This window comes from Lynx canadensis, chromosome B3 (assembly GCF_007474595.2).
Source record: "Lynx canadensis isolate LIC74 chromosome B3, mLynCan4.pri.v2, whole genome shotgun sequence".
Classification (NCBI taxonomy): domain Eukaryota; kingdom Metazoa; phylum Chordata; class Mammalia; order Carnivora; family Felidae; genus Lynx; species Lynx canadensis.
The window spans coordinates 81,999,931-82,012,638 of record NC_044308.2 but is presented as its reverse complement, the minus strand read 5'-3'; the positions used below and the strand labels follow the sequence as shown (position 1 = coordinate 82,012,638).

The window sequence follows — 12,708 nt, the reverse complement described above, 5'->3', positions numbered from 1 at the left end:
TAAACGAAATTAGTCAGTCAGAGAAAGACAAATATGATATGATTTCACTCATATGAGGACTTTAAGATACAAAACAGATGAACACCAGGGAAGGGAAGCAAAAATAGTATAAAAACGGGGTGGGACAAAACATAAGAGACTCTTAAATAAAGAAAACAAACAGAGGGTTGCTGGAGGGTTGCTGGAGGGGGGATGCTCAAAATGGGTAAGGGGTATTAAGGAATCTACTCCTGAAATCATTGTTACATTATATGCTAACTAACTCAGATATAAATTAAAAAACAAATTAATTTATAAGCTAAACAATAAATAAATAAAAGCAAGGTTGTATTTTTAAATTTTTTAATTCAGTACTCAGAACTTATTCCTTCACAAAATTAGTATTATTAATGATAGTTAAGTTCCCAAGCTATCCCATAAGTTGGTATTTAAATTACTAACTAGTTGAAATTTGCATTATTTTCTATCATTTGTGTCATGAAAGTACAGCACTGCAGCTACTTCAGTGAGGTTAAAGAGATTTTAAGTAAAAGTGTTTCTATGATGGGTAGAGAAAAAGACATTTGACAGTTCAGGTAAAAATTAGACCCTTACAAGTGTCAGGTGCCTGTTTCTGGCCATGTAGAATACTGCAGCCCTGGGGAAGTATTTGGTCTCCATTTTGAGATACTGTCTTAAGTATCTTAAGATCAGGGAGACTGTTATGCTCAAAAATAACTGGTACTCAAGAAATATTAGATGAATATATGGCATGAAACCACATCTCAGATAACAGAGTATGGCTGCCTTTTCCTAAGTCTTCCCCTAGAGATCCCTTCCCTAGCCAGTCCTTTGTTTGGAAAAGAAAATGCCATACTCAAAGACACTTAGTGCTCCAAAGGGAACCCTCTCCCGTCCTGTTCCCAACCAGGCCAAGATTTCTGTTCATGGCTGAGTGTCACTCAGGGGTAACTATTTTTAATAATGCTGCACTTTTAATGTGAAAAAAAAAAAATCCCTCCCTGAACAACAAAACAAAAAACAGCATATAGAGTATCCATTTCATACCCTAAAGACCAAATGATAAGCATGTACCTGAGGTATTTTTTAAACACAGTTTGTTACTAAGAACATTCTTCAAAAGTACTTTTTGTAGATTTCACCATGCAGAGGGCATTTTTTTAAAGTTCTCTGAAGTATCTCAGAGCAGATGAATAATGAGTTTCATTTCCTAAAATATTGCTTAGTAATACTAATATTTTTAGCCCCATTGCTTTCTTCTGGACCAGTCGTCCCAGACAGTTTTCTAATGTGTGTAATTAATAGTCTCGGGTGGATAGGGAGGTGGGGAAGAATGAGCGTTGTTTTTACTGTCCTTTTTTCTTCAGAGATATCACATTTAATTGCGTAGTGCCGTGAGTTGTGTCATGGGTGCCTAGCAATGTCTAAGCTCGAATATACCTCCATTTCATATGCTATGAAGCAGTTTCTCAGATGAAGCTTATGTTTTGTGGAGATGGTAATGCATTCACTTTATTGATGGATAATTTATTCACTTTATTGCTGGCTTCTATCTGGTCTCAGACATCAAGGAAACCCTTCCCCTGCCCCCAGTTGAAAACACAAAATTTTGCTTTGTTCCTCACCCATGATTAATTGAAGCTCTTCCAAATGTCTTCTTAGACATTTTCTTTTTATACAACTGCATTTTGCTACCAATGAATATGAGATTTAATACTCATAATTTAGAGATTTGAATATCTCCCTATTAAAAAGCCCCCAAAGTTATATCAGTGTCCATGGTCACATCAGGGTTAGTTTTGTGCCCTTATTTAGAGTTCTTACTGAGAAGAGAGTTTGAAATAGAATTTACTGGTTTTAACCATGGGTACACTAAAAAAAATTTATATGCCCCTCCTTCCCCTTCCTCCTCTAATCTCACTACATGCTGTTTGTTATGCTTCAACTACCAACATACAAAGTCACAGACCTCTTACTGGTGGGCAAGAGGAAACCACACACAAATAAATTCAAAGAGTCTCTATTTTCTACAGGCTAAAATTATGAGTCAAATGATTAATTTCCAAGATTGATCCTATTCCACCAACCTAAAATAGTATCTCCGTCTTCTATCCCTAAAGCAGTGATTATCTTCATTATTTAATTCAACTTAACCCATCAGATTTTTATATACAGTGATTCTAATAAGGTGCTGTGGTTGATAGAGATGATTATAATCCGGTACCAACACTCATGAAGTTCAGATCTAGCGTATACTTTGTCATTATATAAACTGACCTGTGACAAGTGCTCATAGAACACAAAGGGTGATGGTGTGTGTGCTCTGGAAGGATAAGTGCACTCCCACAGAGAGGGTTAAGTATCATTTAGGTAAAGTGCTTGCCACACCATCTGGCTTAATCACTGTTTGCTATTGTGTTAATATTATTAATATTTACCACTACTGGTGTGATTTTACCTCAACCTCAGTCATGTCATCTGTAAGATGGATACAAGAGTATCATCTGTAAAATAAGAATACTGGGACCATCCTTGCCTGTCCTCCAGAACTGTTTGAGGCTCTAACAAAATTATGAAGGTGATTCCTAACAGGTCTCATTCATCTCTGACTGCCTACTGCCTTACAGATAGTAGGAAATCAATAAGTATTTAGGGGAGGTAAAAGGAAAGTGGGAAGGAAGGGAGGGACAGAGGAGAGAGGGAGGAAAAAAACACTATTATTATAATAGAGATTGATTAAGAGGTAGTTTTCTTTGTTCTATTTATTCCTAGATTTATGCCCTGAGGTAGTCACTTAACCTCTCTTAGATTCAATTTTTCCCATCTATAAAATGGAACTATTTTTAATATCTCTTACCTTCTTTACTAAATGAAACAATAAATATAAAGTGTTTATCAAAGTATCTGAAATATAAAAAATTTCAGTACAACACATTTTTACACAATGTTGAGCTTTGCCCTGTTCTTTTTATTTGTTTACTTGATTGGTTTTATCTTAATACAACATTTGTTAATTTGTTTTCAAATATGGTCTGCTTCATATTTAAATACAAGAATGAAACTTAACATTTTGTTTTTGCAAAGACAGAAAAGAGAGAACTTGCCACTTTTTCAGCTTCCCAACTTATCCTCTAATATGGCTCAGAAACTCAACTGACTTACAAAAAGAGAAAATGAATTCACCTTCACTGGAAGGACATCTACTATTCCAGGTCATCAGCCTGTTTTATGCCATTTCCTTCTTCATTCTAGAAATCTTCCACAGCTGACTTTATTCTGATGAAGCTTAGAATTTTAACCCAATTCTCTTCCCATTTTTCACAGTCCCAGTGTGCTTGCTGGCAGAAACAAATAAAACTAAGCAGTCTTTGAAATGGTCTCATGGAATTCACACTAGAGGCACAAACAAATAGGATCAGGTATCCATTGCTTTGGGAAGGATGGTAATGGAAACAGTGCTTCAATTCATAGAAAAATGTCAACAAAGCCGATGGCTGAGAATCCACTGTTCCTTTATCCCTCACACAACATATTCTTGCATATTTATGACAGAACTAAGGAATTCCAAATATGAAAATGCACTAAATTGTTTCCAATCAAATATGTAAATAACTGTTGAGCTCACATTGCGAGAACCATAATGGATACTACTTAGTATAAACTTGAAACATAAAACAGTGGCCAGTGACAATTAGTTAGCCTCAATGGCTTTTTCATCATTACCTGGGCTACCCTTCATGAATGACACAAATACATGATGAAAGTATTCCACAAAACAACAACAATGATAACAATAAATCCTAGAACACTGCTCTATCCCCCACTCAACAACAAAGAGTTGGTGATTAGCAAATGTTTATTTAATGAATAAATAAATATATAAAGGGAACTGGTTTGATCCAATAATTTCTAATGCCCCCTCTATTAGTAGAAAGTAGGCAGATCTGATGACTAATCGATACTGGATGTTAGAGCCAGCAGAACACATAAGGAGGAAAAACAACAACAAAAATATATAGATTGAAGATGGCAGGTAGATTTCTATAGAGCTCTTCAGAATTTAGAAAAATCTTTCCCAACTCTCATCTCTACCTCATTACATATACCTCATGAATACCAGATTTAGGGCAAAGTTGGACAGTTTGGGATTCTTAATAGCCTCTCAGGACCACAAGAGTCCCAATCAAGGACCACCTAGGGATCGCACCGGGGAGGGATGGCATCTGGGCACTAACACACACACCAACGGATCACCTTATGATTAAAACAGGGCTCTACCGAAGTTGGTATCACCTCCCCCAATGCCTTGATGGCAGCAAAAGCGGAATGAAAACAAAGAACACGACATAAAGCTAGAAGTGAGCCTAGGAGATTTGGATTCTCATAAACTTCCAGGGCCTGCAGGGAATTTGCTACAGCAAGAGCATCATCATGAAAACAATAATCAACAAGTATAAATCATTTATGAGAATAAGCACAAACATGTTTTGTTGTTGTTGATATTGCTGGAGACACTGAAACATTAATACTAAATTATGCAACACTCATTATAAAACCTGTTAATCTTACTTATTTATGTATCTTGTAAACCTCTATAATATATATTTTCCACAAAACCAAAGGTAGAGCACTAAACTGGATGTCAAGAGCCAAGGGACTATATACACGTATATGCACACATTCTATGATTCTACACACCATATCTATCTACACATCCACACACACACACACACACACACACACACACACACACACACCACAGCCCCTGCTTAGTTAGCACAATGCTTTGCTCCCATACATATGTCAATTTTATTTGGGGTTAGGAGAGTTCACTTGGATTAAAATTCACAGTCTTCATTCTTAAGCCATGCATCAAAAGTGACAGCAATAAGCTCTTTAAAATACCCTTAATATGAGTACAAAAAAATACAAATATATTGGTTGTGTAAAATTCTGAAACCCATTTGACTTCTTACATCCAGAATGACTTTTTTTAAAGCATGAATTTAATCATGTCAATTCCCCAAACTCTTTTTCTTTCCCTAAAATATATTCTAATTCTTTAAATACGAGTTTTAGTATGACTTTTCATCTTCATAATCTGACCTCTGCTTACCTAATAGGTAATCCTGGTCCCTTAAACTTTTTGCTCCAATCCTTTCTATAGCTCTCTGAGACTGTCATTCTTTCTCTTACTTCTGGATCTTTGATGATGCCATTCTTTTTGCCTAGAAGATTTTCTACCTTTGTTACCCAGTCTAATACTGCTTCTCCTTTAGGTCCAAGGACTTTCCTGTCTGAATTAGGTTCCCCTTTTCTATCTTCCAGTAGCAATATGTAGACTTAATCACAATCTGCCTTTAATGTCTGTCCTTCTGTCTCTATCCCCTACTAGACCACTTGAGGGAAAAGACCACATTTTGATCACTATTATACTCTTAGCACCTAGTGCTTAGCATATAGTAAGTGCACAATAAATATTTAACAAATAACTGAATGGGGAGCAAGAAGCCAGGTGAGTACCAACAACTGTGGGTGGTATCTGGGCAAACCATCAGGTATGAATTAACTCTGGTCTAAAGCTTTATTCACATTAAAAGTACCCTAGCCTCCAGTCACTATACCTAGATTCAAAGACCAGCTCAGGCCCTGATTATTTACCTACGAAAAGTTCCTATCCCACATCTCTGAGCCGAAAACATTCTTCAAATGGTCACACGTGATGACACATGACTTGGGTTCACATACCCACCTCATTTGTCTCTTCGGAGAAAGCCTGCAGAATGTCCGTCTGCCTGGTGTAGTTGCCATTGGCGTCCTGCAGACCCTGCAGGATGCGCTCCCTCAGGACCAGCACCGAGACTCGGAGCTGATGCCAGAGGAGCTGCACGGCGTGGATGTCCACAATCACATTGACCGAGTAGGACAGCAGCTTCAGGGAGAACTCTGTTTCAAGGAGGGCATGGATTTGCTCAACATGATCAGAAATATCTTCGCAAATGTCCTGTAAAGAAAAACAAAATACATGAAGGCTATTTTCCCTTAACCTAGGGACAGTGGCGGCAGGGGGTGGGAGGGGTCGGGGGGGGGGGTGATAAAAAAAAGTCACTCCTTCACTTCACACTAATTGCCAGGGCCAAAAGGTCTGGTAAACTGCGGGTTGGGTAACTTGTCTTTATTTGTTTTTTAATTTTTTAAATTATTTTTTAAATTATTTTTTAAATATAAGTTATTGTCAAGTTAGCTAACATACAGTGTATACAGTATGCTCTTGGTTTCAGGGGTAGATTCCCGTGATTCATTGCTTACATACAACACCCAGTGCTCATTCCAACAAGTGCCCTCCTCAATGCCCATCACCCATTTTCCTCTCCCCCACCTTCCCCCATCAGCCCTCACTTTGTTCTCTGTATTTGAGTCTCTTATGGTTTGCCTCCCTCCATCTCTGTTTGTAACTATTTCCCCCCCTTCCCTTTCCCCATGGTCTTCTGTTAAGTTTCTCAAGTTCCACATATGAGGGAAAACATATGATACCTGTCTTTCTCTGACTGACTTATTTCACTTAGCATTATACCCTCCAGTTCCATCCATGTTGTTGTAAATGGAAGGATTTTATTCTTTCTCATTGCCAAGTAGTATTCAATCATATATATAAAACACAGCTTCTTTATCCATTCATCAGTTGATGGACATTTTTTTTTTAATGTTTACTTTTGAAAGAGAGCGACAGAGCATGAGCAGTGGAGGGGCAGAGAGAAAGGGAGACGCAGGATCCAAAGCAGGCCCCAGGCTCTGAGCTGTCAACACAGAGCCCGACGCGGGGCTCGAACCCACAAACTGTGAGACCATGACCTGAGCTGAAGTCGGATGCTTAACTGACTGAGCCACCCAGGTGCCCCCATTGATGGTCATTTAACTTGCCTTTATTTAATATCAGATACATAGCTGCAGGCTGTATTCTTGGCCACTGGACCTTCAGTACATGCAGGTAAGTTGATCTTTTTCTAAACCACAAAAATGCTACTATTCTTTCAGATTCAATTCTTTCAGATTGAAAGTTCAGCCAAGGTAAGAGGTCACCTCACAAATCCGCTCTCTATTCTCTTTAGTTACTGTTTGTTTGTGATCCTGGCAAGGGAGCCAACAGCTGATCTCTTTGCTAGTGGCGAGTTCCTCTGAGCACACAGTGTTTCAGGAGAGAGGCATCATCCAGACAGGTAGCAGGGAGAAACGTGGGCTAGAATGTGCACTTCATAGGAATACCCAACCATGCTCAAGAAGCCATGGGGTCTTTGATGTAAGGGACAATTGTCACATTCCCACAAGAACAGATTTTCATCTTTAAATTCATAATGAGTATCTAAATTTCAACCCACGCTTCGCAATCAGAATCACTCTTTTTAAAAACCTTTTTATTTGATTATAGTTGACACACAATGTCACATTAGTTTCAGGTATGCAACATAGTGATTCAAATTCTCTAAACTTTATGCTATGCTCCCTGCAAGTATAGCTACCATCTGTCATCATACAACACTATTACAATATCATTGACTTATTCCCTATGCTGCGCCTTTTATCCCTGTGATACTTATTCATTCCATAACTGGAAGCCTGTATCTCCCACTCTGCTTCCCCCATTTTGTCCATCCCCCATCCTCCCCTTCGCTCTGGAAACCATCAATTTATTCTCTATATTTATAGTTCTGACAGAGAAAGAAAGTCAGAAAAATTCCAAGGACAAAAAAGACAAAATACGGCTGTGTTTTTAAGACCTGGACATTTTAAATAAAAACATTACTAAATCAAAGTTTCAATCTCCTCCACACATACTATTAGGTAGGCAGATTTGGTGCCGGATATCTCACTTGTCCTTACAATTTCCCAAATTTCAATTGTGCTGTCAGAGGCTGGCAGCACAAAATGGGTAGCATCAATGGTAATATTTACTCGAGCAATTTGAGTCCATTAAGCATCAAAAGGATGAACATGTCAGCTAAAGTACTCAGCGACTCATGTTTAGTTATGCATCAGTGATTTTTTTAAATGGGACTTTTATTTATGATTTTTATTAAGGCTAAAATGTAGGATAACATTTGAGGTCTGAGCCCTATCATGACTATCCAAACAGTCAGTCTAGCTGGAAACATAACTTTTCAATTTCATATAATTCAATTACTCGTTTTTAAAGAAAAACTAAAATGGAATCTGTATTTAATGTGTAATAGTAGGCAAAAAAAATCTATTGAAGAATGACATAAAATTGTGCTGAATTTTTAATAAAAATTATTGTAAAACTCCAATAAGTGCTCCAATATTATTTCTTGAAACTCAAGAACTAATTGGTGATACTTATGTAAATTGGTGGTAATAATTTGAAATAGATTAAAAGTTTAAACAGACTTTGGAATCCTAATTAGGTAAAGTTCTGACTAATGTGGCCCATGAGCACATGCAGTCCAAAAAAGATTTGGTGCAAAAATCACATTACCTCATCAACCAGTACATGGAAACCACTCAAAGCCAGATTAGCCAGTCTCTGCTGGCCTTCAGCACATCAGGGCAGGCCTGTAACTGCTATCATCAAATAGTCCATATTGACTGGGATCTCAACAGATGCCTCCTTGGAGCATTTACTCCAGTTATTTCCCACACTTCTTATTCTTGATACCTCAACCACCACCCCAGAGTAAATGTCCTGTATCCTTTGCCCTCTTAGGATGCTCATTTCCATGTAGTACTGTGTTACCTTGGGGAACTCCCTTCCTCCCACTGCTGATCTCTTACACTGTGCACTTTCCTGGCTAATACTCCCAGTCCATTGTATAAGAAATTCTCCATAACTTTTTCACAGAATAGTACATGTATCTCCTGCTCTTACCCAAACGTGACTCTGTCCTGGGTTCCTGCTTCCCCCACTGCTATCCCATTGAAGTCTGTTCCTTCTCCCAGCCCTCACCTGAGAGATGGGGGAAGGGCAAGCCTCACTGCTTTACACTTTCTGATCATTACTCTTTTGCCCTCATACTAACACCCTTTGTTTCTACTAGGTGTCTACTCTCTGCTATGCCTTCCCATCTTCCTTCTTCATTGCTATTACCTATATTCTCTTGCACTCCTCACACTGAAGAATGCATATGGTTCAGTTTTCCTCTCCCTATTGAGCAGACCATTACCTGAGGTAATGTTTACACTGATGAACCAACCAACACCCTTGCCTCAAGTTTCCTTTACTCCACAACCCTTAAGACCTTCATGACTACTCCATTAGGACAACTCTGCCATATCTCTATTCTGGACCTTGTCACCACTCTACCTGTGGAACAGTATCAGAAAGTCTCCTATGCCCCCAAACTCTCTTTGTCTTTTTCACTCCCATTCTCCCACTACAGGTGTTCTCCAACCTCATCTAGGCCACCAGCCCCCTCCACCCCTTTTTCTCATAAACCACCCCCTCCTGCAAAGCCTCTATAGTGATCACTTCAACCACACCCTTGGCAGTGTTTTCCACTTTCTCACATTCTTGATTTCCTCACTTGGATTTGTTAATATCAGTCTCCTGGGCCCTACTATGATCCTGCCGATTCAGAATACATTATATACCTAGGACAGGAAAAGGTTTGGGTAACTATTATGCCACCTGCTCAGAATAGCCAAAGAGTCATTTCTCAACCACCCCACTCCCACCTTCCCATATAATATGTTATATACAGTCTTGGCACCATCAAAACAACATGCCATCACTCCTCTTACACATCATTTGGTTCCTTCATGATGAATGTAGGAATTTAATCAGACCCAGGCCATGGTCAAGATTGCCAGGCAACTATCCAGGGGAAACAATGTATAAGGGGCACTAAAGCATCAACGGTGCCAGTTAACTAAGGTCTTCACACCCTCCTCCTTACATATCTGTGAAATAGAAATTACCCCTGTTCCTACAGAAACAGATGGGCCCTGAGAGAAAGAAACACTGTCCCCACAAGAGCTCACCTCTATCGAGTATTTTCGCAATGTGCACATGCAGTGTCTGCTGAAATTCTGAAACTAAATAATGCATGGCATGGTACAACTTTCTGGGGTCTATTCATTTATTTAATCATTTGTATGCCCTCTACTCTGTCACCAGGTGTCTGGTTTGACAAAATTACATGCACACACAAACTGTAGAACAAGAATTCCAGATGTATGTGTAGGGTGTGTGTGTGTGTGTGTGTGTGTGTGTGTGTGTGTGTGAAAGTATGTACACCCTCCCCCAAACATACTATACTTGGAATATTCGATGAGAGGTTTGTTGAGAGAAATAACTGAGTGATTCTGAATCTGTACATACTTTTTAATGATATAAAATCTGCTTTCCTCTGTCCCTCTACATAAATGTCAACCAAACATTTAAAGAATAATCAGTTTGAAGCTTCTAAGCCTTAGACCCTTAACTATTGCCAATTTGCCATACGTTTATATGAAAGAAGCGGAATATTATTGACATTCTGTTTATTTTAATGCAGTCAGATAACTAGGTATTAGAAACTTTTAAAAAGGATTTGCTAAATGGCTTCCTTCCAGCAGAGACTGTTTGGAATTAAAAGGCTCTGAGAGATCTGACCTGTTGGAGGCCCTGTGGGCACTAAATTAGCAAGGTGAAGAGGAAGCATTTGAGGTGGGGTCGGGGAGAGTGGAGGGTCAGACCAGAGCCCCACTGATGCATATAAGGAATCACTAGTGTTCGGCCTTGACTGGACATGTGACTCAAGTAGATAGCAACTGGAGACTGGACTCAACTCACATGGCCAAACTGCTCAGCATATAACAAACTTTTGAGCACTGCAGTGCTACTTGCTAGAAAAAAAGTTAGCAATTTTAGATTCACAGATTTAGGAATACAAAAAGAAACAATCCCTTCCGGTTCAGGACTGTACACACACACACACACACACACACATACACACACACGTCTTAAAGATGTATAAGCAAAAATATTTCTCTCCATCTGCTTACTGAGAGCATTAACACTAACATTAACATTATACAATTAGAGATGTCAAATTTAACATGGCAATGACTGGTTAAGCTGGTTTAGTGACTAAAATTCATAACAAATGTTAATGTTTGATTTCAGGTTCTTTCCTATTTCTATAGAGGGTGTTAGTAGGCAGAAACCTGAGTGTAAAGGAGATAAGATCAAGAAGGGGATGAGGACGTTGAAGACTGTATGAGTGACAGCCATGGAACCCTTTCCAGATTCAAAGGGAGAGATGATTGCCAAATATGCCTCACTTGGGACAAGGTGACCATGGACAGACCCACCAGTCCAGACTTCTATCACTCTAAAACCCCAAATTCAGTCTCTTTCCCTTAAAGGCAGCTCTCATCCCTTGTATTCCATGTCCACAGAGAGCTAGAGGACTCTGGGACTGTGTGCAGGTAGGAGAAAAGCAGATCCAGAGAAAGGCAGCAAAGGATGCCAAGACAAACCATTTAACCTTCAGAAGTTTGCCTGTCTTGTTCTCTTATGAACAAATGAAAAAAAACATCTAACTTCCTATGAATATGGTGGAAAAAAATGCTGTTTCATATAATTTGTGAAGATTTTATCATCATCATCATAATGTAGCTTCATTTCCAGAGTATATATTTTGGTTGATGAATGTTCTCCCCAACTAGTTGATTGGTTCCCCAGCACCTCTTCCTATAATTAGTGACTATCATTAAGTTGGGCACTCAAGAATTTTGACAATCAGGATCTTACTTCAACATACTGACAATAAACAAAAACTTGAGTAGATAGAATTGTTTAGTTTTACTTTTCAATATCATCAATTGGTATCAATTGCTTTAGCTACACAAAAGCTCCCATGACTCTACATCAATATATTATTCCCTTATATCTTTTCCTCTGAGAAAAGATATTCTCCATCAAGCCCATTTAGTTGACTCAATCAACAGATGTCTCAAAGAATAACAAAATTTTAAGTTTAGGGTAGTTTTTAAATGTTCTTATTCAGGGGCGCCTGGGTGGTGCAGTCGGTTAAGCGTCCGACTTCAGCCAGGTCACGATCTCGCGGTCCGTGAGTTCGAGCCCCACGTCAGGCTCTGGGCTGATGGCTCAGAGCCTGGAGCCTGCTTCCGATTCTGTGTCTCCCTCTCTCTCTGCCCCTCCCCCGTTCATGCTCTGTCTCTCTCTGTCCCAAAAATAAATAAACGTTGAAAAAAAAATTTTAATGTTCTTATTCAAACAATAACATTTGTTTTTAGAGATCCTTAAATTGTCCCTGGAACGACCCATAATTATTAAGGATAGAAGAATAATGTCTTTAGAAATCAGTCACTTCTGTTTTTTCAGTGAATGTGCTGGGGATATAAAGTTGAATAAGGCCAGGGCTTGCCCCCCTACCCCAGAGTTCCTTGCCTGGTAGGAAGGAGCATGTAACTAGAAGCCATAGTTGGGAAGATAAGTATTCACAGAGGGTACACAAATGAGGAGGAAATGACTGTGCCCAAGGAGGCAAGGAGGAAAGGGACAAGAAAGCTTTTCTAAGGAAGTAAAGTTTGGGTCTTCAAGGAGACCAGGAAGGTGAGGTGGAGAAGGGCATTCCAGGGAGTAGAAGATGTCAATGTGGTCGCCCTAAATATGGACCCAGGGTTTGGCACTGATTTTTCTTAGTCGTGGCATATTAGACACAACTCATAAAAGAACACAATTTATTT

The 12,708-nt window shown here is 39.0% G+C and overlaps 1 protein-coding gene across 3 annotated transcripts in view; it reads right to left on the bottom strand.

Annotated features, from left to right (window-relative positions):
• Positions 1–12,708, bottom strand: part of AKAP6 (A-kinase anchoring protein 6) — a 481,187-nt gene that overhangs the window by 279,660 nt on the left and 188,819 nt on the right. For all 3 annotated transcript variants that reach the window (XM_030318904.1, XM_030318903.1, XM_030318906.1), the window contains exon 3: positions 5,753–6,004. In XM_030318904.1, the coding sequence (XP_030174764.1) occupies positions 5,753–6,004 (252 nt within the window). The remainder of the gene's footprint in view (positions 1–5,752; positions 6,005–12,708) is intronic.